The 26,951-nt window shown below is 37.8% G+C and overlaps 9 protein-coding genes across 9 annotated transcripts; 5 read left to right on the forward strand and 4 right to left on the reverse strand.

Annotated features, from left to right (window-relative positions):
- Window positions 1–973: 973 nt before the first annotated feature.
- FDP41_006331 (uncharacterized protein) lies at window positions 974–6,148 on the forward strand (the record flags this gene model as incomplete). Its single annotated transcript, XM_044709955.1, has 6 exons — window positions 974–1,191; window positions 1,255–1,313; window positions 1,374–1,502; window positions 1,566–1,849; window positions 1,928–2,296; window positions 2,351–6,148. The coding sequence occupies 6 exons, from the start codon at window positions 974–976 to the stop codon at window positions 6,146–6,148; spliced, it is 4,857 nt and encodes a 1,618-aa protein (XP_044559570.1).
- A 224-nt stretch (window positions 6,149–6,372) lies between these two features.
- On the reverse strand, window positions 6,373–7,305 carry FDP41_006332 (uncharacterized protein; the record flags this gene model as incomplete). Its single annotated transcript, XM_044709956.1, has 2 exons — window positions 6,373–6,404; window positions 6,453–7,305. The coding sequence occupies 2 exons, from the start codon at window positions 7,303–7,305 to the stop codon at window positions 6,373–6,375; spliced, it is 885 nt and encodes a 294-aa protein (XP_044559571.1).
- Window positions 7,306–8,333: 1,028 nt separating this feature from the next.
- On the forward strand, window positions 8,334–8,747 carry FDP41_006333 (uncharacterized protein; the record flags this gene model as incomplete). The annotated part of the gene is made up of 1 exon (XM_044709957.1): window positions 8,334–8,747. The coding sequence occupies one exon, from the start codon at window positions 8,334–8,336 to the stop codon at window positions 8,745–8,747; it is 414 nt and encodes a 137-aa protein (XP_044559572.1).
- Window positions 8,748–8,864: 117 nt separating this feature from the next.
- On the reverse strand, window positions 8,865–9,727 carry FDP41_006334 (uncharacterized protein; the record flags this gene model as incomplete). The annotated part of the gene is made up of 3 exons (XM_044709958.1): window positions 8,865–9,005; window positions 9,072–9,351; window positions 9,567–9,727. 3 exons carry the CDS (start codon window positions 9,725–9,727, stop codon window positions 8,865–8,867), a joined length of 582 nt encoding a protein of 193 aa, XP_044559573.1.
- A 231-nt stretch (window positions 9,728–9,958) lies between these two features.
- On the forward strand, window positions 9,959–11,517 carry FDP41_006335 (uncharacterized protein; the record flags this gene model as incomplete). The annotated part of the gene is made up of 2 exons (XM_044709959.1): window positions 9,959–10,948; window positions 11,032–11,517. 2 exons carry the CDS (start codon window positions 9,959–9,961, stop codon window positions 11,515–11,517), a joined length of 1,476 nt encoding a protein of 491 aa, XP_044559574.1.
- Window positions 11,518–11,978: 461 nt separating this feature from the next.
- Window positions 11,979–15,130, reverse strand: FDP41_006336 (uncharacterized protein; the record flags this gene model as incomplete). The annotated part of the gene is made up of 2 exons (XM_044709960.1): window positions 11,979–14,336; window positions 14,429–15,130. 2 exons carry the CDS (start codon window positions 15,128–15,130, stop codon window positions 11,979–11,981), a joined length of 3,060 nt encoding a protein of 1,019 aa, XP_044559575.1.
- An 816-nt stretch (window positions 15,131–15,946) lies between these two features.
- On the forward strand, window positions 15,947–23,558 carry FDP41_006337 (uncharacterized protein; the record flags this gene model as incomplete). Its single annotated transcript, XM_044709961.1, has 4 exons — window positions 15,947–15,980; window positions 16,203–16,268; window positions 16,492–22,860; window positions 23,071–23,558. The coding sequence occupies 4 exons, from the start codon at window positions 15,947–15,949 to the stop codon at window positions 23,556–23,558; spliced, it is 6,957 nt and encodes a 2,318-aa protein (XP_044559576.1).
- A 176-nt stretch (window positions 23,559–23,734) lies between these two features.
- Window positions 23,735–25,696, forward strand: FDP41_006338 (uncharacterized protein; the record flags this gene model as incomplete). Its single annotated transcript, XM_044709962.1, has 3 exons — window positions 23,735–24,698; window positions 24,789–24,923; window positions 25,098–25,696. 3 exons carry the CDS (start codon window positions 23,735–23,737, stop codon window positions 25,694–25,696), a joined length of 1,698 nt encoding a protein of 565 aa, XP_044559577.1.
- Window positions 25,697–26,209: 513 nt separating this feature from the next.
- FDP41_006339 (uncharacterized protein) lies at window positions 26,210–26,905 on the reverse strand (the record flags this gene model as incomplete). The annotated part of the gene is made up of 1 exon (XM_044709963.1): window positions 26,210–26,905. The coding sequence occupies one exon, from the start codon at window positions 26,903–26,905 to the stop codon at window positions 26,210–26,212; it is 696 nt and encodes a 231-aa protein (XP_044559578.1).
- Window positions 26,906–26,951: the final 46 nt, after the last annotated feature.

The following is a 26,951-nucleotide window of genomic DNA, read 5'->3' on the forward strand; positions in this document are numbered from 1 at the left end:
ATTGGTAGTGACGCCGTTGTGTCACAATGCCAGTTGTGAAAGAATATAGGCAATTTTTTGAAGGTGGATTGGTGGTGAGTAGAACAAGCATCGGTGAGGAATTGTTGTTTTCATGAACACTAGACACCTCCACGATCGAAAGGATTAATTCTTGAATTTGAACGCAAGAGGTGTTCCATATTCGGAATTTCGATTTATTTGGAAAAGGTATGAAAGAATGTTCAATACTGTTGTTCATGACCAACATAACCATTACATACATTATTATTGCCTCCATGAGTCAACTAATTTTGAAAATAATCATATATTTCAAACCAATGACGTTGATATTCAAATGTGACACATTTCGGGTGTGTTTTGGCAACAATAATTCGTCAAATGACTGAAAAGAACATCTTCGAAAAGAAGGACATCTTCCATGAAAACGACTGCAAGCAAAGGTAAATGGATGTCTTTCAAAGATGGTAAAGATGAATAAAATTCAACAAACCCAAGCTTGCAAATGATAATAATGTCGATGAATTCGTCAGTACAATCCAGATTCTTTCAAACCTCAAGATGACCAAAAATAGACAAAAACGTTTATACCGCGCTCGAACTTGACGTTACAAATTCTCAAAAAAAAATATTTACAACACAGAGATACGAAATTGTCGGATGGCAGAGATGGATCAATTCGGAAGGTCATCATAAACCGGGCAGAACCAAATGACACTAGCCTTGCTCATTCTCTCTTCCAAAGATGTCCAATGATTGAATGGGTTTTTGTGCATCTTGGACGTTAATATTCAAATAGTGCTTGATCTCGGTGATGATGATGTTGGTTGATGGTCCAACAAATTACCAGAAATTGCATATTGTGCATCAACCTTTGATGCATTATGCAGAACGTAGAGCTGCCAAAATTCAAAAAAAAGCAACCCGATTGCAAACCCTTACAAACTTGCACTAAATATTTCTACGAGAGAGAGAAATGTCTTCATCATTACTAATGGCAGTTCAATACAAATCAACGACAAATAGTTTAATATCAGTGATAGTCACAATTTTGTTATGTTGCTGGCTTGTCACGACAATATCCATTGTGCAAGGCCAATTCACATTCGATGAAAACAATTACAATAAGAAATGGAATGACGAAACTGAAATATGGTTTGGTCAATCAACGGCACTCACTGGGCAAACAAAAGAGTAAGTGTCAAATGGAGTTTTGGTGCGTAAATCGATGTATTTGACATTCGAGCCAACACACAGACTGGGATATCCTATGATGACGGGCGTTCAAGCAGCCTTCGAAGAAATTAACAGTCTTGGTATGTTGTCATCTTGTTGTTAATTTGCTTTGACATGCGTTTGATTTGCAATGACAACAGGTGGTGTATGGGGCGGAAAAAAGCTGAGACTCTTTACATTGGATGACGGTTACGATCCACCGATGACGTTGAACAACACTTTGGCCCTTATTAATAATAATACAATTTTTGGATTAATTGGCTATATGGGTATGTTGAGAGATGCATGAACTTTCTAAAACATGTCAATGATTTTCACTCATCAATGAATAGGCACTGCAACCTCTCAAATTGCGTATCCATGGATTGTAAAATCTAAACTGCCTTTCATTGGTGCCTTTACTGGAGGCTTGTTTTTAAGAACACCTTTCCAACCTAATATTATCAATCTTCGAGCAAGCTATCAAGATGAAACTCTGGCTATGGTTGGTTACTTGATTAATGTTAAATTAGTTAGAAGAATTGCAATCCTTTATCAAAATGATGCTTTTGGGTTGAGTGGAGTGAGTGGAGCGTCATTGGGCCTACAAGCTTTGGGTCTGTCTTTCGTATCAATGGTAAGGTATTCGTGACAGAGATATTTCTAAAAATGTCAATCTATTCATGATACTAACTGACCACTTATCTTACTATAGGGATCTTATGAAAGAAACACAATAGCTGTCTCGAAGGCTGTTGATGACATCCAAAAGGGAAATCCGCAAGCCATCATTTGCATGTCGACCTATTTACCGACTGTCACATTTGTCAATGCAGTTAAAAATCGAACAGATTTTGATCCAAATATTGTGTTCATGACAGGTAGTTTTATTGGCTCGAATCTATTACCTTACCGTGACAGCTTTATGATTACACAAATTCTTCCACCGCCAACCAATACCAAATATGCGTCTGTTTTGGCCTATCAGAGAGCTAAAAAAACAATAGATCCAAACTTTACTCCTTCCTATGTGGAATTTGAAGGATATATGGCAGGAAAGCTTGCATACAACATTTTGACCCAGGTACGTTGACAAGATAATGAAATTGTTTCACACCGGATTGACAATGACAAACAGAGAGTTTCGGGAGATCTTACAAGATCAAATTTTATAAGCCTATTATATTCTTCAGGAACCTATATTATTGACAATACAGTGGTTGGACCTTACACACAATGTGCAGGCTCAACTGCTAGAAAGGTGAATGTACAAGAAACAGCAAATACATTTGAACAACAATTAGTGCCTGATTCTGTGATAAAACCAAGATTTTCTCCTAGAGTGACTTTCACACAGCTAACACCTAGAGATGTCATTGGTTTTACACCTCTCTGTTCTTGTAATCAAGGTTTGAGAAGTGTTTATAAGACCTATCAAAAGGAAGACAAATCCTTTGTGGAAATTAGTGACCCTACTGTCTGGGATTTAAGCGGTTCTACCAATTATTCTTGCCTTTATGATCCATCGAACGTTCAGGAACCAATTGTTTTTGGACATATTAACACTGGATCTCAACGTGATAATGATTTTTTGGTTGGAGCTATGGCAGCAGTTATGGACAAAAACAATCAGAAAGGAGTGAGAGGAAAAGTAGTGAAATTGTTATCTGTAACTCAAACGAATTCAACTGCATTATCGATCATCAACACTGTGCAAGATCTGATCAAAGATCACAATGTATTGGGAGTTATTGGAACTTACATTCCCTTATCTGAAGTGACACAATTCATACTTGGAGTGAAGCAAACTCTTCCCAATGCCTTCATGTTGGCTCCTTACTCATCATATGACTCTATGAAACTGAGAGAAACCTATACACCCAATGTTATTAATTTAGGAACAATGGTTCGAGAACGATTAGCATCATTCTTTAATTATGAAATGAACACAAATGGTCATTCAAGATTTTCAATCGTTTACACCAAAAGTGAATCAGGGTTAGATGTTTATTCAGAATTTAAATCAATGATAAGCGACTTGAAACTTGAAATTGACAGTGAATTTTCATTCTCAATTGGTGACAGTCTGAACTCTGACACGATTTTAGCTTCTTTGTCCAAAGATGCAAATCCTCAAGCGGTACTTATTGCAATCCCAGAAAACATCGAGTCTTTTGACATATACAAGACTCTTATTGAAGCCATTTCTCGTATTCAAAAAAGAGACAAAATTTCAATCTTTTCTATTTACTGGGATTCTATTTTATGGGAACACGATCTTGGCGTGTTTTTGAGCTCTCTCCACTCGAAAACAATCCTCAACTTTAACATCGTCCAACGTTTTCCCCTAGTTAATGCCAATCATCCACTTGTCGCAGCATATAACAACTTTATGAAAACCTATGAACCAAATACTCAAGTGAAAACCAAAGCTGCTGTTGAGGGTTTTTTGGCTGTCAGTTTTCTTTTCGAAGTTCTTGATAACATATCTCCATCCCTACCCATCAATACAGCGAATCTCTTGAACACCATTTATGCCAATGGAGATTTTCTCAAGTATACCATTCCTTTTGGTACTCTTAAAAGGCTATCCTATGATTCTGGTTGTAACTTGGCTATGCGTTCTTCTTATATTTATACTTTTGACAACAATACTTCCACCTTTAATTTGGCACAAACTCAAAATTTCGACAAGTCCAAGTGTGGAATTGATTCTGTATCAAGCGAAACAACATTTTCTCAGCCAATTATATTTGGTCGATTATTACCAAAGAGCGACAATTCATCTTATGCGGACAGTATAGATGATTTTGAGTATGGTATCTCATCTATTTTCGAAAGTACTAATGATAAAGGTACCTTATCAAGAACGACCTTGCATGTTGAGACTGAATACTATTGCGATGAAGATGATATGCTTGCAAAAGCTTCCTCCATGATAGAGAAAAACAAAGTGTTTGGATTTTTGGGGTCTCGAATTTTATATAATGAAGCCAAGTTGAAAGCTCTTCTTGAAGAAAAACGAGTTCTCTTAATTGGCCCTTTATCCTCTCAAAAAGCCCTTAGAGAACCATATTCAAGATATGTTGTGAATATTCGTCCTTCTATGGTTGAAGAAATCGTCACAATGGAAAGATATATCAAACAAAAAACAGAAGGAGAAAAACCATCGATTAGCATTGTCTATGGAAATGGAAATTATTGGGAACAAAATAAGAATGACGTACTTGATTTCTTTAGTACAAGTTTAGAAGGTATCACTATTGTGAACATTCAATCAATCTCAACTGCAAATGTTAGAAGAAGAAATCTGTATCAAGATTCGTCATTGTCTTCGAATTTAGTGATTATTATGGCAGATGTTAAGGATACACTGTCGTACATGAATCAATTACCTGAGAACATGAACGTCCTTTATGGAGTTCCTTCAGAAATTGCATCAAGTGTTCAATTTTCTCAAAACGTCAAAGCATCTGCAGCTTCACAAATACTTACTCCCAACTTTCTTGAAAATTATTCATCGGCAAGTAATACTAACTTTATGGCTCGTGACTTTTTGCAATACTTTTCCCAATATTATCAAACCAAAAGTGCATCCATGCTTGCCTATGAAGGTTTCGCAATTGGTTATATGGCCGTGAATGTCATGCAATATATGAAACAAGCAAATATGGCATTGACAAACGAAGCATTTGTGAACACACTTTTTGATCGATCAATTTTTGAATTGGGAACTAATGTGTTTGGTCCATATGGAGATGTTTGTACTTCTTCAACTACTAATTCATCCTCTATTAAGGTTTCAACTGTATGTGAAACTCAAAAATCATGTAATTGCAGTCAAGGAGCAAAATCTATATTCTTGTCGCTTCCATCGTCGAATAGAGAGAGTTTTAAGGTGACATTTGAGACATGTGGCCTGCAACCAATTTTGCCCTTGCTTTCTAACGGTGCTATTGCAGGTATTGCGGTTGCTGGTACATTTACTGCGATTGGTATTTGTTGTCTCATAATGATTGGAATTATTTGTTCGAAAAAAACCTCTGGTACAAAACATGCTCCAAAGAGTGGATACATTACATGTGCTTTCACAGATATTCAAAATTCAACCAAATTATGGCAACATGACGAAAAAACAATGAGAGCGTCACTTGAAATTCATGATCAAATTATGCGAAAGAATTTGGAGCTTTATCGTGGTTATGAAGTGAAAACCAATGGTGACAGCTTTTTCGTGGCGTTTAAGAGTCCGCATGATGCTGTGTTATGGGCCATGCAAGTTCAAATCGATTTGCTGAATGCCAAATGGCCTTCTGAATTGTATCACCAATGGGATTGTAGACAGAAATGGGATAAGAGAACAAAACGTGCTTATTGGAGTGGAGTACGAGTGAGAATTGGACTTCATTTTGGAAAAGGTGACGCAAAATGGGATAAGAACACGAAACGTTTTGATTATTTTGGAAATGTTGTGAACAAAACGGCTCGTATTGAAGCAATTGCACATGGTGGTCAAGTCTTAATTTCGGATGAGTTGCTCCAAGAAACTGCTGACCTATTTAATGACATCAAGTATATGGACGAATATTATGGATTCCAGCAACTAACAGCATTCCAAAATAAGCAGAAAGAGAAACCAGAAATGAAGCGCCGAGATAGCTTGACAAGCATTCAAAGTTTATCAAGTCTTTTCAAAAAGGCTCCAAAAGTGAATGCTGAAACAAATTTAACAGCCAGAGAGCTTGGACTGTTTCAATTGAAAGGCCTGATTGAAGAAAGCAGAGTGTTCGAAATCAAATGTCCAGAAATCGCACTCAGACAATACCCTCCTTTGAGAGTTTCTCAAGATGAAAAGATATCTGAACTGCCAAGTATGAATGAATTTATCGATGGGGAGGATGAAGGAGATCAATCTGTGATGACAGAAGGCAATTGATTAGCATGTGAGATTAAAGTGAATAAATACAAGAATTTACGAGAGTGATGCAAGTTATTGCGAAGACTGTATTCTTGGAATAACAATTACAAAACTTTTTCCCCAACCAATGTCGCAAGAGGGAGGAAGTAAAAGGTGTTTGGAATTCGATTGGTCCTAGTTCTTCTTTGAGCTCTAAAAATTGTGAATAATGTATTTCAACATGGCACAACCCACCTGAGTTGTCATTGATCATATTTGAACATGACATATAATACTAAACAGAATATATATAAGTAAATCTTTGTTTCAATTTCAAACTTACCCAACACTCCTTGGAACCAATTTAGAAAGGTTTGCTCTGTGACTTGTTTCGTTTGTCTTAGCTCGTACATCACAGATCCAACATCTAACACAATATTATTACTCGAAACCGATGTGGCAATCGAGCTATCTTCAAATCCATATAAATCTGCTTGTTGTTCTTGATCCTCATCAAGGACATCCTTAATTACAAGAATGTCAGAGCCAAGTCCTCTCTCTCCCAAAACTTCACGTAAATGTGTGAGAAATTTGTCAAATTGTGATCGTGACATGGTGTAACAACCTTCTTCCACATCAAACGTCTTGGCATATCTGTAAAATATATAACGTGAGATCCAATTTTCAGGATCGTCGATCGAGAGTCGTACATCATACGGATCCATAAATTCCAAATTTGCCTCATCTGAGGACGATGTCTCCAGAAAATCTTGTTCTTTAGCTTGTTGAAGTAAATCTTTTTTCAATTCCTCAACATTTAGCTGATTTGCATCAATGAGCGTATTCACTTTCATGATTGTATCAATACAGCAAGCCACAATATTCCTCTGATGTAGTGACTGCTTTAAATTTCCATACAACATTTTAGCATGATTTTGAATTTTTCTCTTTACAGAATTGTCTTCCTTTTTCTCTTTTTTTGATGTAGAAGAATTGTGAGTGGTTGCATTTTCAAATGCCAATAAATTATCATCACCATTATCGTAGTCAATGGAGTTAGAGTTTTCTTCCAAAGGTCGAATATGTCTTTCAAAAAGTGAAGAGCCATGAAGTATTAACCGATCAATCACATTGAGAATCACTTGACGTTCCTCTTGAATATCATGACTAGCCATCATGAGGGATCGGGATGGCATATCATAGGAAAAAGAATGTTGTCCTCTCCTCCTATCTTGGTTGAGAAAGAGAGTAAGACCATCATCATCAAACATCGTTTGTTGTAATATTTGATGGTAGAGAAGATGAAATGATGGATGAATCTAATAATAAATTATGAAGGTTATTGTTGTGATTTCTGTTGATGAAAAGGAATGTTATCGCAATTCCGGATTTAAAAATTAGATGATGATGTTATAACTGTCGTCGTTGAATACAATGTTCCGAGCGTTGAGTGGAATTATTAGAACTTTTAACTTCATATAAATTCACGGCCGTGATCTTTGGAAAAGTTAAAGTTATGGAAACAAATGCAGCACTCTTTTCTCTTGTTAATTGCTCTCTCTTTTGTTTGGATGATTCGTCGTCGTCGTCGTCGGTTGTGGATGATGATGAATTATTTTTTCTTCTTCTACTTGAAAAAATATTTCTTCAAAGATGAAACATTTCCAAATCGGATCATCAAGTTGAAACGACAAGTGAGAGATGGAAGACATTTCAGAATTTGACAATGACTTTTCGTGGCATAATTTAATGTTTATGTTCAACATCCGTTGATCTTGTTTGAATTTGGCAAAAATTGCTCAAACGATTCGGTTGTGATCTGTCACAAAAGAATTCAAAAGAACAAATTCCGATGGTTTTTCCTCCTATTAATTATTGTGAAATGAAGTGAACATGCCGTTGAGTGGTTGAGTCATTCCAAAAATTAAAATGCAAGGAGAATGAATGCAATTAATTGCATGCAGTTTGACCAGGAAACACGTGTGTTTTATACTGATCAGTTCCTGAACTGATCCTAAGCTTCTTCTTCTTCATTTCTAACCAATCATAGATATCCGCTCCACAAGAATTAATACGCACGATCTTCAAATTCCGTCGTTCGAACATAATGCACAACAACAATCGTCGACCAACGTGTTTGGAAATTCAACAAAAAAAACAATTCTTTTCGTTGCGTTGCACACTCACACACATTTCCATAACCACACACTCGGAGGCGGAAACCATGGTCTTCACACTTGCAATTCCCTCTGCCTTTGGCTACGTTTTGGCCGTCGCTCTTGCTTACACTCTCGAATTATTTGTCTTTGGTAGCATTGTGGGACATATGAGAAAGAAACACAAAGTTCCTTATCCCGATGTCACTGGTGCTCCCGAATTCAATCGAGCCATGAGAGTGCATTACAATGCCTTGGAAGGATCTCCATTCTTTTTTGTCGGATTGATTTTGAGTGGATTGTATTGGCCAGAAGTGAGTGCATTGGCTGGAGTGGTTTACATCATTGGAAGAGCTGTGTATTGTGTTGGCTATTTGCAAGCTCCAGAAAAGAGATCAGCAGGTGCTATTATTTTCCATTTGGCTGAATTGGTGTTTTTGGTATTGAGTGTCATCTTCATTGGAAAGGTCATTTTCCAATAATTGGATGAAATTAAATGGATATTCATCAATTCTCAAATGACACATGTGGTTCACTAGAAAATAGTTATTAAATAAATATATATATATATAAATACAGAAATCTCCTTACAGAAATCTCTAATCTAAAATAATTTCACACTTGCTGTACATTTTACCATTGTCTTTGGAAGTTGCCAAAAAGTGTAATCTGTCCACTTTGAATCGAATGGGCTGTAAAAGTCTTTCCTCAAATCGTCGTTTTCGTTTCAACACTTCTTCCTGGAAATGGACAAAGAAGTTTTTCAATTAAAATGGAAGATACATGTTGTTGGCGTTGACACTTACTGTTTTCACATAAGCCACTGATAAATGAGGTTCATAAGGATGATTTTCCTTAATATTGAAGGATGTAACAATCAAGTCATGAATTAATTTCAACAGATCATCTCCTCTAGAGTCTCCAAGAACTCTCGGTCGCATGAAAATGATCGAAGTATGAGTATGTTCAAAAATGTCAAAATCTGAAAGCTGTATTTCAAAACTCGAAATGGAATTTTCCTTCAATATTTGTTTCAATTTTGTTTTAGCTGCCGAAAATCCTGCTTGGGCAACGAATGGATATGTTCTGGGTTTTTCAGTCAGTTTTCAAAATAATATTAACATGTAAATACAATTATATTCGTTTGATCGTATAAAGGTAATTAATTCAAAAAAAGTCATAATAAAACAAAGGCATATCATTCAAAATATAATACAGTTCAAATCATTCATCATAAGTAGAAATTTAAACCATAGATCCAAATAATATATTACAGAACTCGCCCATCATTCTCAACCTACACATTAATATGAGCTTGCCACAAGGCTTTATTATGATCATAATCCAAAACACTCTCTGGAGAATGATCCGTATATATCGAGGGCCATACCTCCATAGGTGGAATGATGCAACATGCCGAACGAACTGTCGTGAAACATGTTGAAGAACTTTCGCTCGACATTTTTTTTGTGGAACTTGTTTTTCAGAATTGAGATTCATCGAAAGGATGAATAGGAACTAAGAACTCTCATCATACGATGAATAGGAACATAAGGAAAATGTTTTTGAAATTACAATTTCCAATCAAATTGCGAGTGGCCATCATTTTGTAAACTTTAAAAATCGGTGGGTGAACTTTCAACAAAAAAAAATAGATCCAGCAGAGCTCCGAATATATTCAAGATAACACAAAATGTCCATCTACAAAAACTTGCTTGCTCAATACCCTCATCCACACATCATCCGAGGCTATGCCAATGATTCTCAATGTTGGTGTTTCCCCTCTCGGTTAGTGAGAGCTTTTCCAAAAGAATTCTCAATGACTCTCACCGATGATTACCACATCCACATGATTGGCAATGAAGAGAAGGAATTTGTGTTGGATTTTTCAGAAGGATTGATTTTGAAATGTAAAACCTATTCCGATAATACATTTATTAGAGGTGTCAAACCAAATCCTGCTGTTTCGCATCGAGTTATTGTGAGATATTTCCCTGCGAGTGAAATTGAAGGCTCATGTCGTGAGTTGCTGGGTATTGGAGACAAGGAAAAAACAGTGGCAAGATACAAGGAATCTGTATTTGTGATTTATCCCAACAAGAAAGTGGAGGCACTATTTGAGTGGTATGTCGATAATGTCCGATCTCCTGAGAGAGGACGAAACCTCTATGCTTACAATGTGAAAGAAGAATATTGGATGAGAAAATATCAATATGTTGGATTGGATCAAGAGCACGTCTTTGGTCTCGACGACAAATTTGACATGTTCGAACGAGATTTTACAATTATTCACAAGAAAATTGAATTGTTGCACAAGGTTGGAAAGAGCTGCTCACTCAACTACTTCTTACATGGACCTCCAGGAACTGGTAAAAGCTCTTTCGCAAAATGCGTTGCAACCAAGTACAACTTGGATATTTACACTGCCAATTTGAAGGATGCTAAACATATTAAGGATTCTGATGCTATCAAGTCGATTCTTTCTCCAAGAAAAATGATTTTCAAAGAAGAGCCAGAACGTGACAACTCAGAGTGTTCAAATGGAGGCTGCGGCGACGACGATTATGATGAATGTGACTATGACAAAATTATTAATCCTGGCAAACATGAATATGTCGTTGTATTGATTGAGGACTTTGACAGATATTTGAACAGTTGCAACTCTGAAGAAATGAGCAATGTGGTAAGTAAGAAATCGATCTTTTTTTGTTGACCATTGAAACATTTATATCTTTGATTGTGTTTGTTGACATACATGACTAACAGTTAAATGCCATTGATGGTGTTGAACCTTCAGATGGTATTATTCGTATTTTCTCGGCCAATAACACAGAGGAAATTAAATTGAATAAGGCATTTTTGAGCAGAATGAATGGCATTTGGAGATTCGAGATAAATTCTCAAGAAAGTATTGAAAAGAGAGTTTATGAACTTTTCCCACATAATCAAGTCAGATTATCAAAGGAGGAAGATCCTGAACAAAAACCAGTTCAATGTTTGTATGCCAAACGAGCAGCAGAGTACAAAATGTCACTCAGAGAAGTCACCAATCATTTGTGTCGATACTTGATGGATGAAGTGAATGGAATTGTAGAAGCTTACAAAGATATCGAAAGATTTGTCCAAGAAAAGGAAATCAAGGTTGAGAATGACTCGTTCACTATCAATGGAACAGAAGACGGACAACAGGAGAATGGAATTGCTGACAGTAATGACACGGAGGCATCCTCAGAGTACGAAACTAAGGTGTAAAAAGATTCCTTCTTGAGTTTTTTATTGAACAAGAATAAATCTCAGTATTGGTTGCCATGTCACCCAAAGTGCTCCAATCTCATAAACTATCTCAACATAACAAATATCGCCAAGAAAGCAACGATGCCCAGCACCACCAATAAAGAAAACCATCCAAAACAATACCAAATGACGCCGTTAGCCAAAACCCAGCCCAAAATTGCACAATAAAGAAATGGAGGAACTTGATTAAAACCTCCCGAAACATGCCGCTGCTGGGGAATGCAAAAGCGACCCAACAAACCCATTCCGATCGTAATGACGACAGAGATTATCAAAGAGAGAAATGATGATATCAAGACACTTCCCAACGTGAATGCATCAGGTGTATCGAAATATTCAGCAGTGTCTTTCATGATGACGGATTGGATGGTGATGAGGGCGCAATTTTTTCCTGTCACCTGCAAACGCTTGAAGAACTTTTATTTGAATACTTTTACAATTTGTGAAATGTTCTGGCGACAGGTTGGGCATTTCTTGTTTGTGAGTTGATTTGCACAAGTTTCACACAAGATCATATGGCCACAAGGAACCAAAACGACATTAATTTCTCCATCCATACAAACCACACACTGATCTTGGTCTTGCCTTTGAGGCTTATCATGATGAGAGGTATTATCTACATGAGCAGTGGAGGAATCTTCAACATGATGACGATTCATTGTTTGCTCCTCCTCGTTTAGCCACTCATAATTCGTGAATACTGTTGGATCTTCACGCAACTCTTCAGGCAACACATGTCTCGAATGATTAACATTTCTGTTGTTGTTGTTGCTGTTGTTGCCCTTCTTCTCTACAGTATTTGTGTGGTTCTTTCTGTTCATGACAATATCTCTCTTTCGTGTTCCTGCTAAAAAGTTATTTAGATTTGACTTTTTCATTCTGAAAATAAGTGAGGAAACATGATCAGAGGAGAACTTGGATGCTTTCTCACATTTTCTTAAATCTTCATCCAACTCGTGAGTATTCGCTGCGAAAGAGTGCATTTCCTCCTGTTGTGTGTTTGTTTTACAAATATTCTCCATTAATCGATTTGCACTTTGCAATTTGAGTCTTGCTTCTCTAAAGTTACCATCTTCAGCAAGTTCAGCACTTCTCAAAACAGCATTCAATCCAATGATTGCAATATCTGCTCCTTGTAAGGAGTCATTTCTGTCGTTTGTGAGCTTCACTTCTTGTGTTAGTACTCTTAGACAATCGTTGTCATTGCTTGTGAAAAATATTTGGGTTTGTATACATGCATCATTATATCTCGAACCCACTTTGTTGCTATTCACTTGAATCTCAAAAGTCAGATCGTTCTCTGCTGTGACACTACCTATCGATTGTGAAACGATGGTACTTGTACCTTTTGTGACTATCTCTTGAACTTTGGAAGGGTTTCTGAGTGTTAAAGGAGCAGATAGAATTAAATTAATTTTCACGTTGGTGGCAATGACAGGATTGTCGATGATTTGTCTCATTTGACGTCTCAGCTCAATTGGCTTGACAATGTTGGTCGTACCATTTGTTTGATCGGCAATCTTTCCAAGCATGGACATGTTACAATCTGAACCTTCAATTCCAAAAACACTTATATTTACACCATACTCTGTTGCTAAATTAGAAATCTTGTCGTAATATTGCTTCTGTTGATTAATGCTATTCTTCTTGTTAGGGCCATCTTCTACCCCTCCAATACCAATATTCGCTACACCGTCTGTACAAACTATTACCTTAGAGTTTTGGACCTGACTGGCAATGCCTAGAGAAACTGTAATTGCAGGAATGAGAGCAGTTTGGCCTTCTTCATTAATAGAATACACAATTTCGGAAAGAGCGTCTTTGGTTTCATAAATTGAGCTTAGACCCGAAGTTCTATATGATCGTCCGAGTTTGAACAATGCTTCGAAATTGTTCAAAATGTTTGAAGGCACTGTCGCTTTTCCAAATTTTCCGTCACCAACAATCGTGACTTTGTCTGAGAAGGTGACAATGAGAACACGCTTATTTGGATTCTCTTTTGATATTTCTTCCAGCTGTAAATCTATTGCCATTGAAAGACATTCAATTCTACTCACATACGACGATGATCTGCTTTCATTTGGGAGGTATTGGTTGTGAACACCGATTTCACTGTCAAGTCCAAGCTCTCTTAATAATCGTTTGGTTTTTTCCTCCTTCTGTTGAGCTTTTCGCATGTCCAAATTCAAGACAGAGAAGTTTGGTAATAGTTCTGTTTGACCCATGCTTCCAGAGATATCAATACAGAAAATTAACAGACCTGAGTCTTTCTCTTTCTGTAGTGTAAGATTATTTGCTGAGCGTAAAGTAAAATCAAGCACTGAAGGAACGGAAGAAATGGAAGATTTTCGGTCGTTCGTGCAATCACAATATTTACAAATGGAAAGCTTTTCCTCAATGAGTGCTCCACAAGTTTTACATCCCAATGGTTGTGAAATTGGTGTGACATTTGCATTTGTGATAACCGATGACAATGCTTTAAAACTCAAGGCTACACAATTTGCATCAGACTTTTTGAACCTGATCACTTCTTCGTCCTTGTTTGATGTCTCTAATGATGATGAACAATTGGTGTTAGTGGAGGAACTGGCGCTACTGTTGGCCTTCTTTGATTTCTTCTTAAATAATTTAGAGAAAAATCCTGGTTTTTCTTCAGGCTGTTTCTGATCGACCACGTTTTCCATGATGGAGTGAAAAGGAACATTTGGAACAAGTATTTGTTTTCGATAAGAATCTTCAATGGTTGGATCATAGCACTCAACAAAAACTCCTTGTATCTATGTTGGTTTAAGAGTGATATTTTAAAAAGATCATTATCAGTTTGTAGTACAAACTTTGTACCATTATTTACAAACTTTGGGATACTTACGAATTGAGTTGAAATGCTGGACTTTCCAACACCTCCTGAGCCCACAATGACAAATCGATATTCATTCAGCCTTCCACACATTCTTACCAATTCGAAAAATGGATCTTCAATGTTAATGTTATGCTTGGCGCTTGTTTCGAAATAAGGTAATCCCAAGCGAGAAGACATTAGCTCACATTCAGATCTCGTTATTGTTCTTTCTTCGTTCAAATCACACTTGTTTCCAATCAATACACACGGATATCGATCGGTGTCTTTCACTCTCAATATTTGTTCGTAGATTTGCGAGCAATCCTCCAGAGTGTCCGCTCCACATAGCGAAAATACCAACAAAAAACCATCAGCACTTCGATAATAGAAATCTCTGTGGGAACTATACTCTTCTTGTCCTGCCGAATCCAGCAAATCAATGAGAGCCAAATGATCATCTGTGCTTTGTCCGATTTTTCTGTTCAGTGCACTGTTTCCATGACTACTACTGAAACCTAATTGTTTTTTCCGAGAACAAGCATAGGCTTGTTGTAATGAATATTCCTGATTCAGTTGTGCCAAAGAGAAGGTATCATAAACCTCCTCCTCTTCCTCATCATTCTCTGCATTTTTTTTCTTTTCTTCTTTCCATTTGGAGGACGATGATGATGAATGGTTGTGGTTCTTCTTGTGATCGATGAGGAAGGTGGGAGTGGCCAATAAAAGAGACATTTCTTGATGCGGTGGTTAATGTCAGAAAGACTCTCTTTTTTAAATGATGTTGGTGGTTGTTCCCAAAAGAAGGATCGTGGAGCAGAAGGTTGAACCCACATGGAAAAGAGAACTCTTGTTCTCGAACTACGAGTACACAATTTCATTCTTCGTTTCTCCGAGAGAAATCTCTCTTGTGGAAGACAAGTCTCTTATTCACACGTAAGAGGCATAGTATGTGTGTCAACAGCCCTTGTCCTTAAAGAATGTCGGATCGTTGATCAGAAGGAATCATCGATTCTCAAGCTTCCATGAAAGGGAAAAGTCGAGTAGTAAACTGTAAACAAATTACTACTCAACTGCACCACTACTCTCATCGCCTATCATCAAAAGTTGGATTTTTTCTTGAAATGGATCTAACTATGATTATTGATCGCATGATTCGACCATTTTGCGAACAAAGCCTCGCAAGATAGTGAACTACCATGTTAATACATGTAATTACAACAACAACAACAACAATAGGAAGGCATGATTGAAGAGGTTCATGAAAACACGTTTCTGTTCTCGCCAAGATGCTCTGTTGGTTGAATTGTTGTCATTAGAAAAGAATGCTTCGTCTAAGGCAACCAGAACGACCCGACGCATTTGACTCACATATGTCATTTCATGCCTAACTAAAAGAGAATTGTTATTCCTGTCAGGTCATGACACTTAACAGAGTTGAAGTTTTTGATGACAACCGACATTTTAGGGCTCCAACACAAAAACTGCAAATTCACACACTACTGACAGCCATCACCCAAAAAAAACTCAAAAAACACTCCAAGTATATATATGCCAGAACAAATTACTCTTGGAAGCACCACTGGTACGTACTAGTTGCGCATTACACTTGTTTCTAACCATCCATGATGCACAATGACCACAACCATGTTCGCAACGATGATGATGAATTACATTGTTCAATACGTTCAATACTCCTCTCGCGTTGTTTGAAACATCCCAATCTCCCATTACTTCTTGATCGAATACTACCTCTCTTTCACAACTTTCCAACTTCCAATTTGGAATGTTCTTGAATCCAAAACAGCTGCAAGACAAGCGGTTGGTTTTAACCTCAGCTTGCTCAAGGGAGGCACCATCACTCAAACCATTGGTAAGTTGGTGGTTGTTGAAGTTATTTGTCTCACCTTCTTGTTGATGCTCTTCATGTTGTAATTGTTGTTGTTGTGGCCACTCATTCGTTCCTCTTATTTTGATCCATTGTGTGTGAACATGACAAACACGTTGTTTGCCTCACTTTGAAAAATCCTTTCATCCGCCTAATTCAACAAAAACACCAAATATTTCCATGAACCAATCAAAATACACGTGTTAAGTTGGTGGTATCATCACTGCTCTCGTTGTGGCCTCGACGGTCGCCACCATCATTTTGGTCTCCGTGGGTGTTGGTTATTCACCACCAGAACCAAAGAATGATGTGGCCACTACTTTCAAACGTGTTCCTGTGACCATCGATGTCTTGTTGAATGATGTCGATCCACGTGGTGGTAATTTGACCTTGACCAATATTGTTCTCTCTCCCATGAATGGAATTGCCAAGATTATTTCCAAATCCAAGATTATGTATCAATCGTTGGGATCTTTCACAGGAAATGATACCTTCTCGTATGAAGTTTCCAACTCGTTCATGACTGCCAATGCCACTGTCACAGTTCGAGTTTTGAATCGTGCTCCTGAAGCCATTCCTATTGTCAAAACGGTTCCAAAGAATGCCAATCATTTCCTCATTGACATCTTTTCTTATGTTGGAGACAATGGAGAACATATTTCTGATGTTGACAATGACGCTCTCTTTGTGGATAGCTATAATGGTAATCACATTGTTGGTGGTAATAACACTGATTTGGGAATGATTGACAAAGTCACATGGACAGGTTTTTATTACACACCAAAAAAGGATTTCAATGGCATTGAAGAATTCAATTATGTCATTTCAGATGGAAACGATACAGCCACAAGTACCGTGACAATTACCATTCAGAACAATGCTCCAACTTGTGTCGATGACACATTTAAAGTTCCAAAGTATGCAGGTGCCATGTTGGATGTTTTGAAGAACGATTATGATATCAATAGTGATGATTTTTATATTTCTAGAGCTTTAGGTGCTGGTTTTGGTGGTGTCAGTGTTCGTAATAATAGCAGAATTGTGTATTACTTTACCAGTAGTGAACTCACTACCAAATATGGTGATTCTTTTGAGTACTCCATTACTGATGGACAATTGGAAAGCTCATGTGTTGCTTTCATTCAAGTGTTTAACACTCCTCCTGAAGTCTTCTCCAAGACTGTGATTGTTGGTAAATCCACCACTGGAAATTTAATTCCAATTGATTACTTTGATATCGATGGAAAAGATTTAGTGACTTTGAAGGCCATCTCTCCTGCTCTCAATACTTTGAATCCTGCAGGTAGTGTTCAAACCACAAAGACTCACAAGACCAAATACTTTGAATGTTGTGATTTTCTCACTGTTGAGATCAACAATTATACTCTTGTTTTCACACCCACTCCAGGTGTTGTTTACTCTACCACTTTGAGTGTGACCATGACGGATAGTGAAGCGGATGGAACTGGTAAGATCACCATTCAGGTTGTCAACACTCCTCCTACTCCTGTTGAAGACATTGCCACCTGTGGAAAGAATCTTCAAACTTTGATCAATGTCATTGAGAATGATTATGATGCTGATAACGGTGACACTGCTCTCCTCAAGTTGACCCAAAATGGTTGGATTTCTGCCACTGAAAAGGGAGGTTCAGTTTCTTACTACAATGATACTCATGTCTTGTACACTGCTCCAAAAGGCCTAGTTGGAACTAATGATGTCGCTTATTATCGTGTCACTGATCAAAGTGTGGACACGAGTGGAAATCCTGATCCATCTAGTTATGCCACTGGTAAGATTACTGTGACTCTTGTCAATAATCCTCCAACTCCAATGGATGATGTGATTACCATTCCAAAGGGTATTCCCTCTGTTTTGAATGTTTTGGCCAATGATTCGGATCCTAACGATGGTGCAAATTCCATCCGCAAGATCAAGTCTGTGAGTGCCTCTGACAAGAAGAACATTGTTCCAAGTATTTTAGTGAACCAATATAATGGTAACACGGATGTTGTTTCTTACACTGCTGTCAATGAAGAATATACAGATAGTTTCTTGTATGATGTAACGGATCAAGATGGAATGGATTCCACTTTTAAGGCAAGAGTCACTTTGAATGTTGTGAATACTGCTCCAGTTGCAAATGATGATAATTTCAGTACCAAGTGGAATAGAGCTCTTGATTGTGATGTCAAAGCCAATGACTTTGATGAAAATGGAGATTTACAAAGAGCCTCTGTTTCCATTGTTTCACAACCTTCTCGTGGTTCTGCTTATGTTGTGGGCGACAAGGTGAGATACACTCCAATGGCTGGATATGTTGGTCCTGATTCATTCACTTACAAGTTAAACGATTTGAGCTCTCTAGATTCTGATTCCAATGTTGCAACTGTCACCATTCAAGTGACCAATACTGCTCCTGTCACTCAACCAGATTTCATTTCAACTCACTGGAGAAATCCTGTGGGTGTTTTGGTTTCACCTTTGATCAATGACAACGATCCAGATGGAGATGCTTTGATTGTCTCGTTCGTTTCTTCTCCATCCAATGTTGGCACAGTCACACTCGTGGATTCACAAACTGTTAAATTTATTCCAAGCACTGCATCTCCATTCATCACTCTTGGTAACAAACAATTCTCGTATACTGCCTCAGATAATAATTTACAAACGATCGGAACTGTGAATGTGTTGGTGACCAATACACCACCAGTTCCATCAGATGACACTTTCATTTTGCATTGGGCTGCTTCTGCCACTGTGTTGGATGTGTTGAAGAATGATATGGATGCCAATGGTGACTCATTGACAGTTGCTAGTGTGGACACGACAGGAACGAAGGGTTCAGTGGTGGTGACTGCTGGAAGTGGATCTGTTACTTATACACCCAATAAGAGTTATAATGGTGCCACAGATCAATTCAAGTATGTCATTAATGATGGTGCTGAAAATTCTGCCACTCAAGGAACTGTCACTATTCAACTCATCAACAATGACAAACCAACTGCTTCGGATGCCTCTTACTCTGTTCATTGGAGAGTTTTGCAAAATGCTGGTGGTTATCAAGATTTTGATGTCCTTTCTGGTAAGACCACTGACAACGATGGAGATTCTCTCTCAGTATCTGTGGTTGCTTCATCCACTTGCTCTGTGGTTAATAATAAGGTTCGTGTGACCCCTCCAAGTGGAAACATTGGAACTACTCCATGTTCATTCACAGTCACTGATGGTCACGGTAGTGTCACCAAGACTGCAAGTGTCGTAACCTTTAACACTGCTCCAACCTGTTCCGATATTTCAGTCTCCTTCGATCCAAACAATTTCAACACTGGACAAAAGATTGTCATTACCAGTTTTGTCAATGATTTGGATTCTGCTGATGTTGCCTTCTTGACTCCAACTCAATCAGGATCAATACAAGCTGGTGATTCTCTCACTATTGTTTCTGCTGATAGAACTCTTCTCTTCACACCAGCAAAGACAGTTGGAACTCGTTCCATGACTTATAAGGTTACGGATGGTGTTGCTACTTCTGCACAAGCTTGTGCATTGATTGTTGATGTTTCATCGACTTCACCATCTGCTTATACCAAGAGTGCGACTGTTCACTGGAATTCTGCAAATAATGCCATTGACATCTTTTCTGCCATTCCGACTTCAACGTTCTCCGTGATCTATCCAGGATATTCTGCAACTTCCATCACTTATAATTCTGGAGATAAGAAGATTTACTACACACCAAAGAAGGCCGTTGGTTTTGATAAATTCATTGTTGGAGTGAAGGACTCTTTGAACACTCCACAAAATGTCACTGTTTCAGTCACCATTTATAACAACCCACCAAGTGCTTCTGTTCCACAAGCTTCAGTGGTTTGGAGCTCAACCGCTGGAATTGATATTGATCTACTTGTTGCTTATTCTGATCCTGACATGACTGCTGGTTTTGAATCATTGGGAGCTGTCACATCTCTTGATACCACTGGTTGTAAAGGAAATGTGGTTCTCATGGCTGACAAGAGAACGGCAACATTTATTCCACAAGGAACTTTCACTGGTTTAACTCAATTCAAAGCAACTGCCACCGATGGAATTGCCACCACCACTTTCACAGTTTCAGTTCAAGTCACTAATCAAGCACCAGTCACTCAAGCAAAGACTGTCACCATTTCTTGGTCACAACATAAATCTGGCTACACCGTCAATGTCTTGAATATTGGTGGAAAGGTAGATTCAGATCCAGATGGAAATACTTTGACTGCTTCTCTCACGAGTGGTGTTTCTCCATCCACTGCTGGTTCAGTTGCACTTTCTGCTTCTCCAAATGTGGTTGTCACTGCTGGAACAAGTGTTTATTTGGGTTCTTTCTCATTCTCTTATGCTGCCTCTGACTCTGTGACTTCAACTCCAGGAAGTGTCACAGTGACTGTCACCAATACTTTACCATCACCATCTCCTTATGGTCTTTCTTTACATTGGAGATCCAAGAATGTTGCTCTTGATCCTGTCCTCAGTTATGCTCCAACTCGAAAGGATTCTGACGGTGATTCATTAACTATTACTGCTGCTTCTGCTTCAAAGGGAACTGCTGTCGCTAATACCAATACCATTACTTATTCAGCTCCAGATTCTCTTGGTTTGGATGTTGTCTCTTATACACTTTTCGATGGTGCTCAATCGGTGTCCAACGCTCAGACAGTGGTCAATGTCAATGTCGTAAATAACAATCCGAATGCTGCCTCTTTGACTGCTTCTGGTAAATGGTCTGCACCAATCACTAAAGATTTAAGGGGTGCTTGTACGGACAATGATTCCTTGGATTCTTCCTTTGTCAAGTTTAACGGTGCTGTTTCAAATGCGGTGGGTGGTTCCACTTCTGTTTCTGGAAATGTTGTTTCATTCACCTCCAATCTTGTTGCTTCTTCTTATGGATTGTCTGGAAATGTTTACACTGGAACTGGTAGCTACAAGTACACTTGTACGGATGGTTTGGGTACTTCACAAGGAACTGTGACTGTCTCTGTGATCAACAATGCACCAACTGGTACTGGTGCTTCGATTTCTATTGACAGAGATTACACCACAACGACTTATGATTTCACATGGGCTCAAATGGGTACATTTTCCGATGCGGATGGTGATACCATTTCAGTGATTAAGGTCGTCACGACTTCTGACGTGACAGTCACTACCACTGGAACTGGTATTCGATTGACAACTTCACAAACAGTTCAAGGTGCTAAAGCCATTACTTTCAAATTGTTTGATGGTCTCCATGAAAGTGTCAACACCTTGACATTTACAGTCACATTCACCAACGCTGCTCCAATTTGCTCAGCTGCTTCCTTCAATGTCAATAAGGGAACTTCCACTGATTTATTACCAACGTTGAAGACTCTCATTGCCGATGCCAACAAGGATGCTCTCTCCGTGACCTTCTTAGGAGTTTTACCATCCTCTTTGGGATCCATTAGTGGAACTACCTTTACCAGCTCAAGCACCAACAGTGGAACTTCCACTGCTGTGAGCTATCAGGTCTCTGATAGTCAACTTCAATCCACTTGTGGAATGGCTCTCATCGTCACCAATCGAGGTCCAACCGCAGGCTCTGCCACCAACACTTTCAATGCTCAAGCCAACAATCTTGTTCACACTGCTCAATATGATCAGACCTCTGATCCTGACGCTGCAGATACCTTGACTTATTCCATGAACTCAAATACTTGCGCAAGCATTGCATCTTCTGTAACTGTTTCATCAACTGGACTCATTACTTTCACCAGAAAGAGCACTGTTCTCCAAGGTACTTGCTCTGTGTCATTGAAGATAATTGATAGTGATGCTTTGAATCCACTTTCTGCCACTGCAACGGTCACTTTAATTTTGAATTCTCAAACTCCAACTGCAAGAGATGACAGATTCTCGATCAATCAAGGACAAACCATCAGAATCTTTGTTTCACAAATGTTTACCAACGATAATGATGAATTTGGTGGAGTTAGTGGACTTTCATTTGTCAACATTTCGTGTCCTGATACAACCTATTGTCACAAGACTCCAAGAGTGGTCAATGTGAATGGTCAGACTGCTATTGAACTCGATTCCGATACCAAGTCCTGTCAAGCTGACAAATTCCGATACACTGTCGTGACATCATTCAACACATACATTTCTGCTAACGTTTTCGTAGAATTCAAGAATTGCTATTGTCAAGCCAAGATTGATTTCATCTTCTTAATTGACTCCTCAGGTTCCATTGGTACCACCAATTTCAACAATATCAGAACATTTGCAAAACGAATCACTGGAAGAATGAAACTTGCTACAGATGCCGTTCAAGTTGGTATTGTGAGATTCCACACGGTTGGAGTTTGGACTTTGGGTCTCACTACAGATGGTACATTGATTAATAATACCTTAACCAACATGCCCTATGATGCTGGAAGTACTGCACAAGTTCCTGGTCTTCGAGTTGCTGTGAATATGGCTTCACAAGGACGTTCTGACGCTGATAAGGTTATTTATGTCTTGACAGATGGTATGGCAAACATTCCTTGCACGTGTTCTCAATGCCAGGTAAGTTGATCCTACGGTGTTATTGATTTGGATTATTCTCTCATGTTAATACTTTCTTATGAATCATTCATTTGGTTATATTCTTAATATTTTCCAACAACAGAGTGGTAAGTAATATCTTGACATTTGAAGTTCATTTTTGAGGTTTAATTATTTTAATCATTTTTAATTTTCTATTTAATTCTTTTTATTTTTCTTCAAATCAAATACCCAGAATGGGCCACAAAACCAAGCATGTTCCCATCAAGTGTCCAAGCTGCAATTATTGACAATTCCACACTCACCACAGCACAAAAAAATCTTGCTTATCAAAACATTTGCAAGTATCAATACAATGATACTAATTGGGCATTCAGTGGAAAGACTTGTAGCTTCTGTACTTGGGATTCGAATTCCTATTGCTTACCTTGTGCAGATGCTGTTCCTTCTGCAAAGAAGATCAATTCATGGAAACGAAATGCTCAAGGAATTGTTCCACCAGATCCAGATAATCCATTTAGTGGAAATAATAAGGTTTCTTGGAAGATTGTGGCCATGGCTGTCGGTAATGCCATGTCGAATCCTGTGGGTGCTCGACAAATTCAAGGAATGAATTATGATCCAACTCGTGCAATGACTGTCTCTTGGACTGATTTGGACAAAATGATGTCTGAAATTGTCGATCAATCATGTAACACGATGGATGTTCAAATTGGACAATAAATTGAGAGACGGTGTTGTTTGATCCTTTGTCACTTTGACCATCTTTTGAGGTATAGGGTCTTTTAAGAACTGTTTCCTGACGATTTGATAGTTAAGCTGAAAGAAACATTTTCCATATAATACTCAATATTTAATTCCTAAAAAATATGATTCCTAAAAAATATTATTCCTAAAAAATGATTTCAACATCGAATCCTCAAGAGGTCATTAACATCTCCGATGATGATGATGATGAGGAGGAGAAAAAGGATAATACTTGGCAATTAGATCCATCACAATTTAAATTAACCAACCCGAAATGGACGCAATTGGTTCAGAAATTGGTCGATGAGAATGTTAAGAAAGGTCTGGGATTACCTCCCGAAGTATCGATCATAGCCTCACTCTATAAATTATTGTTCTACGAGAAGGACAGCCATTTCAATTTCCATAAAGATACAGAGAAGGAAGATGGAATGTTTGCCACTCTCGTGATTCAACTTCCTTGCTTCTATACGGGTGGAGAATTGATTGTTCAACAAAATTCTCGAGAACATGTCTATGATTTTCAGAAGAACTCACAATTTAATGCCTTCTATGGTTCGTTTTATGCAGACTGCAAACATAGTGTAAAGCCGATCACCTCTGGCTATCGTTTGTGCCTCATCTATAATATACTTTGTAAGCAAAGGAATCGACACTTGGCTGCCTCTCAACAAGGAAATACTGTACAACAATTACAAGACGAATTTACGAGATGGAATAATGGAGAGTATCAGGATACAAAAATTTTGTATATATTGGAACATGAATACACAATGGCAGGTCTCTCTTTTGACGTGTTAAAGGGAAATGATGAAGCAATTGTCTCTATGATTACCAATGCCAATAGAGATGAAAAGTTGATCGATTGTGCTCTTGGAATTGTTCAGAAAACAGAATCAGGTTCTGCATCATGTTCTAGCTACAGTTATTATGGTGGTGGGGATTATGAAATGGAGGACGTGTTCGACGTTACTCTCTCTCTGACGCATTGTGTTGGAATGGACAACAAGGAAAAACATGATCTGACCTCGATTGAAATTCACGATAACGAAATATTCCCAAGAGATGTATGGGATACTTTAGAGGCTGACGATGAAAGCGTGGAAGAAGCAACAGGTAAGTACTTGTGGATAAGTTTTCTAAGAGTACCATCAATAATTGTTGAATGATTTATTCATGCGACAATAACTCTTTGTTCGTGAACAGGTAATGAAGGTGCAACGATGGAACGTCGCTACCATACGACTGTGTTGATTCTATGGCCAGAGAAAAATGCATTCAATATGATAATGGATTTAAAAACTAAGCATGCATTTTCACAAATGTTAAACCTATTAAAAAGTGGGAAATGGAACAATCACAAACAATGAAAGAAGAGTTGAAGCCAAAATACATTTCACTATTGAACCGGCTTTGACCATGAATACTAAGGGAATCAAAGAAGCAGATATGGACGCATTATTTTATATGATTCGCTCTCTAAATCATATTAACCTTGCTAAAACGGTTTTTAAGGCTTAAATCAAACTGATTGGTTTTACAAAGAATTATCAAAGGAAAAAGTTTTATTTGTCACGAACTGTTGTGAGCACTTTGGCTTGGAGGAGGTAAAACCTTTGATTGATGAGATTTCTATTTCTGCAGACCTTGGATCATTGGGAGAATTGGCTAAGAGTATTAAGGAAGAAGGAAATCCCTTGTCACAAGTTTTATTTAACAAATTTATAACAAATCGGTTGAATTGGGTGGATAGTCGAAATAGTTGGATGTCAGAGGCTACACCTCTAATTAATATTCTTATTTCCATTGATCGCAACAAGGAGATTGAAATAATTGCTCAAAAATTAAGGCAAACTTATCAACAAAACAAAAACAAATTAGATGAATTAGGCTCCTTATTAATGCAAATTGGGCATCAGTTTCCCACAAATTTCTTTGAGCATGACAGATTGGTGCATTTGTTGAACATGTGTATTGATGACCTTAAAGTGGAAACTTCTATGGCACTTTCTGAAGCGTCCTACAAACTCAATGTGAAACTTAATTGCTCATGTAAATCGTACATCGTATCTCAAGCAATGAGCGTAATAGGAAGCATGTGCAATATTCAGTGACCGCTGCAACGAAAGATGTTGATCATCGAAAATGAAACGTTTTTAATGTTTCCGCTTGATTTTTCCTTTTAAATTCATTTTTAGATTAAGAAAAATGGTGTCCTCGCAGAATACCTCATTGCCTTATTTACCTTCGCAATACTATTCCATATAAAGTACTTGCAGTCTCTCGCGGAAGAAAGAGTACAGCAAAGTTCTTTGTCGATATGTTGAGAAAAGCGAAGGTCTTTAAAAGTGAATTGGATGAGACAATGAATGAATGGCGATGTGATTCTATTGATGGATGATTTCACCAAAAAATTGAAAGACAAATTCACTCGTCAACAACTTTGGAATTTGTCGTAATGAACAGAAACAAAACTCAAAGAAGATTATATTGCAATATATAACACTGCCTATAGTGTGACATTTGTCCAGACTTGTTCAAAGTGTTCCGAATTGCCTTAGTTTACGAAAAAAATAATATTTTGATAAAAATCTCCAAAGATAAAGTGAAAATATAAAGCTACTCCATTAGACATGATTTTGTTCGGAACTGAAAGATTTTGAAAATGAATATTTGTAGGGTAAAGGTTCAAACTCTTCATATCCCACAGAAATTGCATCTTCTGATTCCATTTGTAACATGTTTGATTCTCTCTCAAGATTGATCGGTGTGGTCGGCGTTGTAGTATTGATGTTCTCTGACTGCAGATTCACCTGAGTAGAATTGGATGAACTGCCTTCTTGATTTTTGTTGGTGATAATGTTTATTTCTGACATTGATACCCCAGGTTGTGTTGAATAATAATAATAATTCTGATCGACAGTTAAGCATCTTTTCTCATACCATTTCACCATTTGGCACAGTTGGTGCTGTGGTGGCATTTGTTGAACTTCTCTTTTTTCGCTTTGAAATAAGAACACCATTAAAGCTGCTCCATGAAGATCGTTAATTTGAAAAATAGAAGAGTCTAATTCCTTCCCTTGTTGAGAGGACTGCTCAACAACAGTTTTTAACATTTGACTATACATGATATGCATTATGCTAGTGTCCATTATTGGGAATATCTCATGTGCACCATACGTTACGAAACATTGATATCGACATATTCGTTCAAGAAGTTTTGAATTGTCACGATCTTCAGTTTGAGTTGAGACCCGTGTTGTGTTAAAGTCTTGCTTTTTCTTCTTCTTTTCTGGAGAATGGTCTGAATGACAAGATGTCATAGTCTTCTTATTTCTCTTCTTTTTTGAGTCCTTGTCTTGATGATTC

Source organism: Naegleria fowleri (genome assembly GCF_008403515.1).
Source record: "Naegleria fowleri strain ATCC 30894 chromosome Unknown tig51, whole genome shotgun sequence".
Taxonomy (NCBI): Eukaryota; Heterolobosea; class Eutetramitea; order Acrasida; family Naegleriidae; genus Naegleria; species Naegleria fowleri.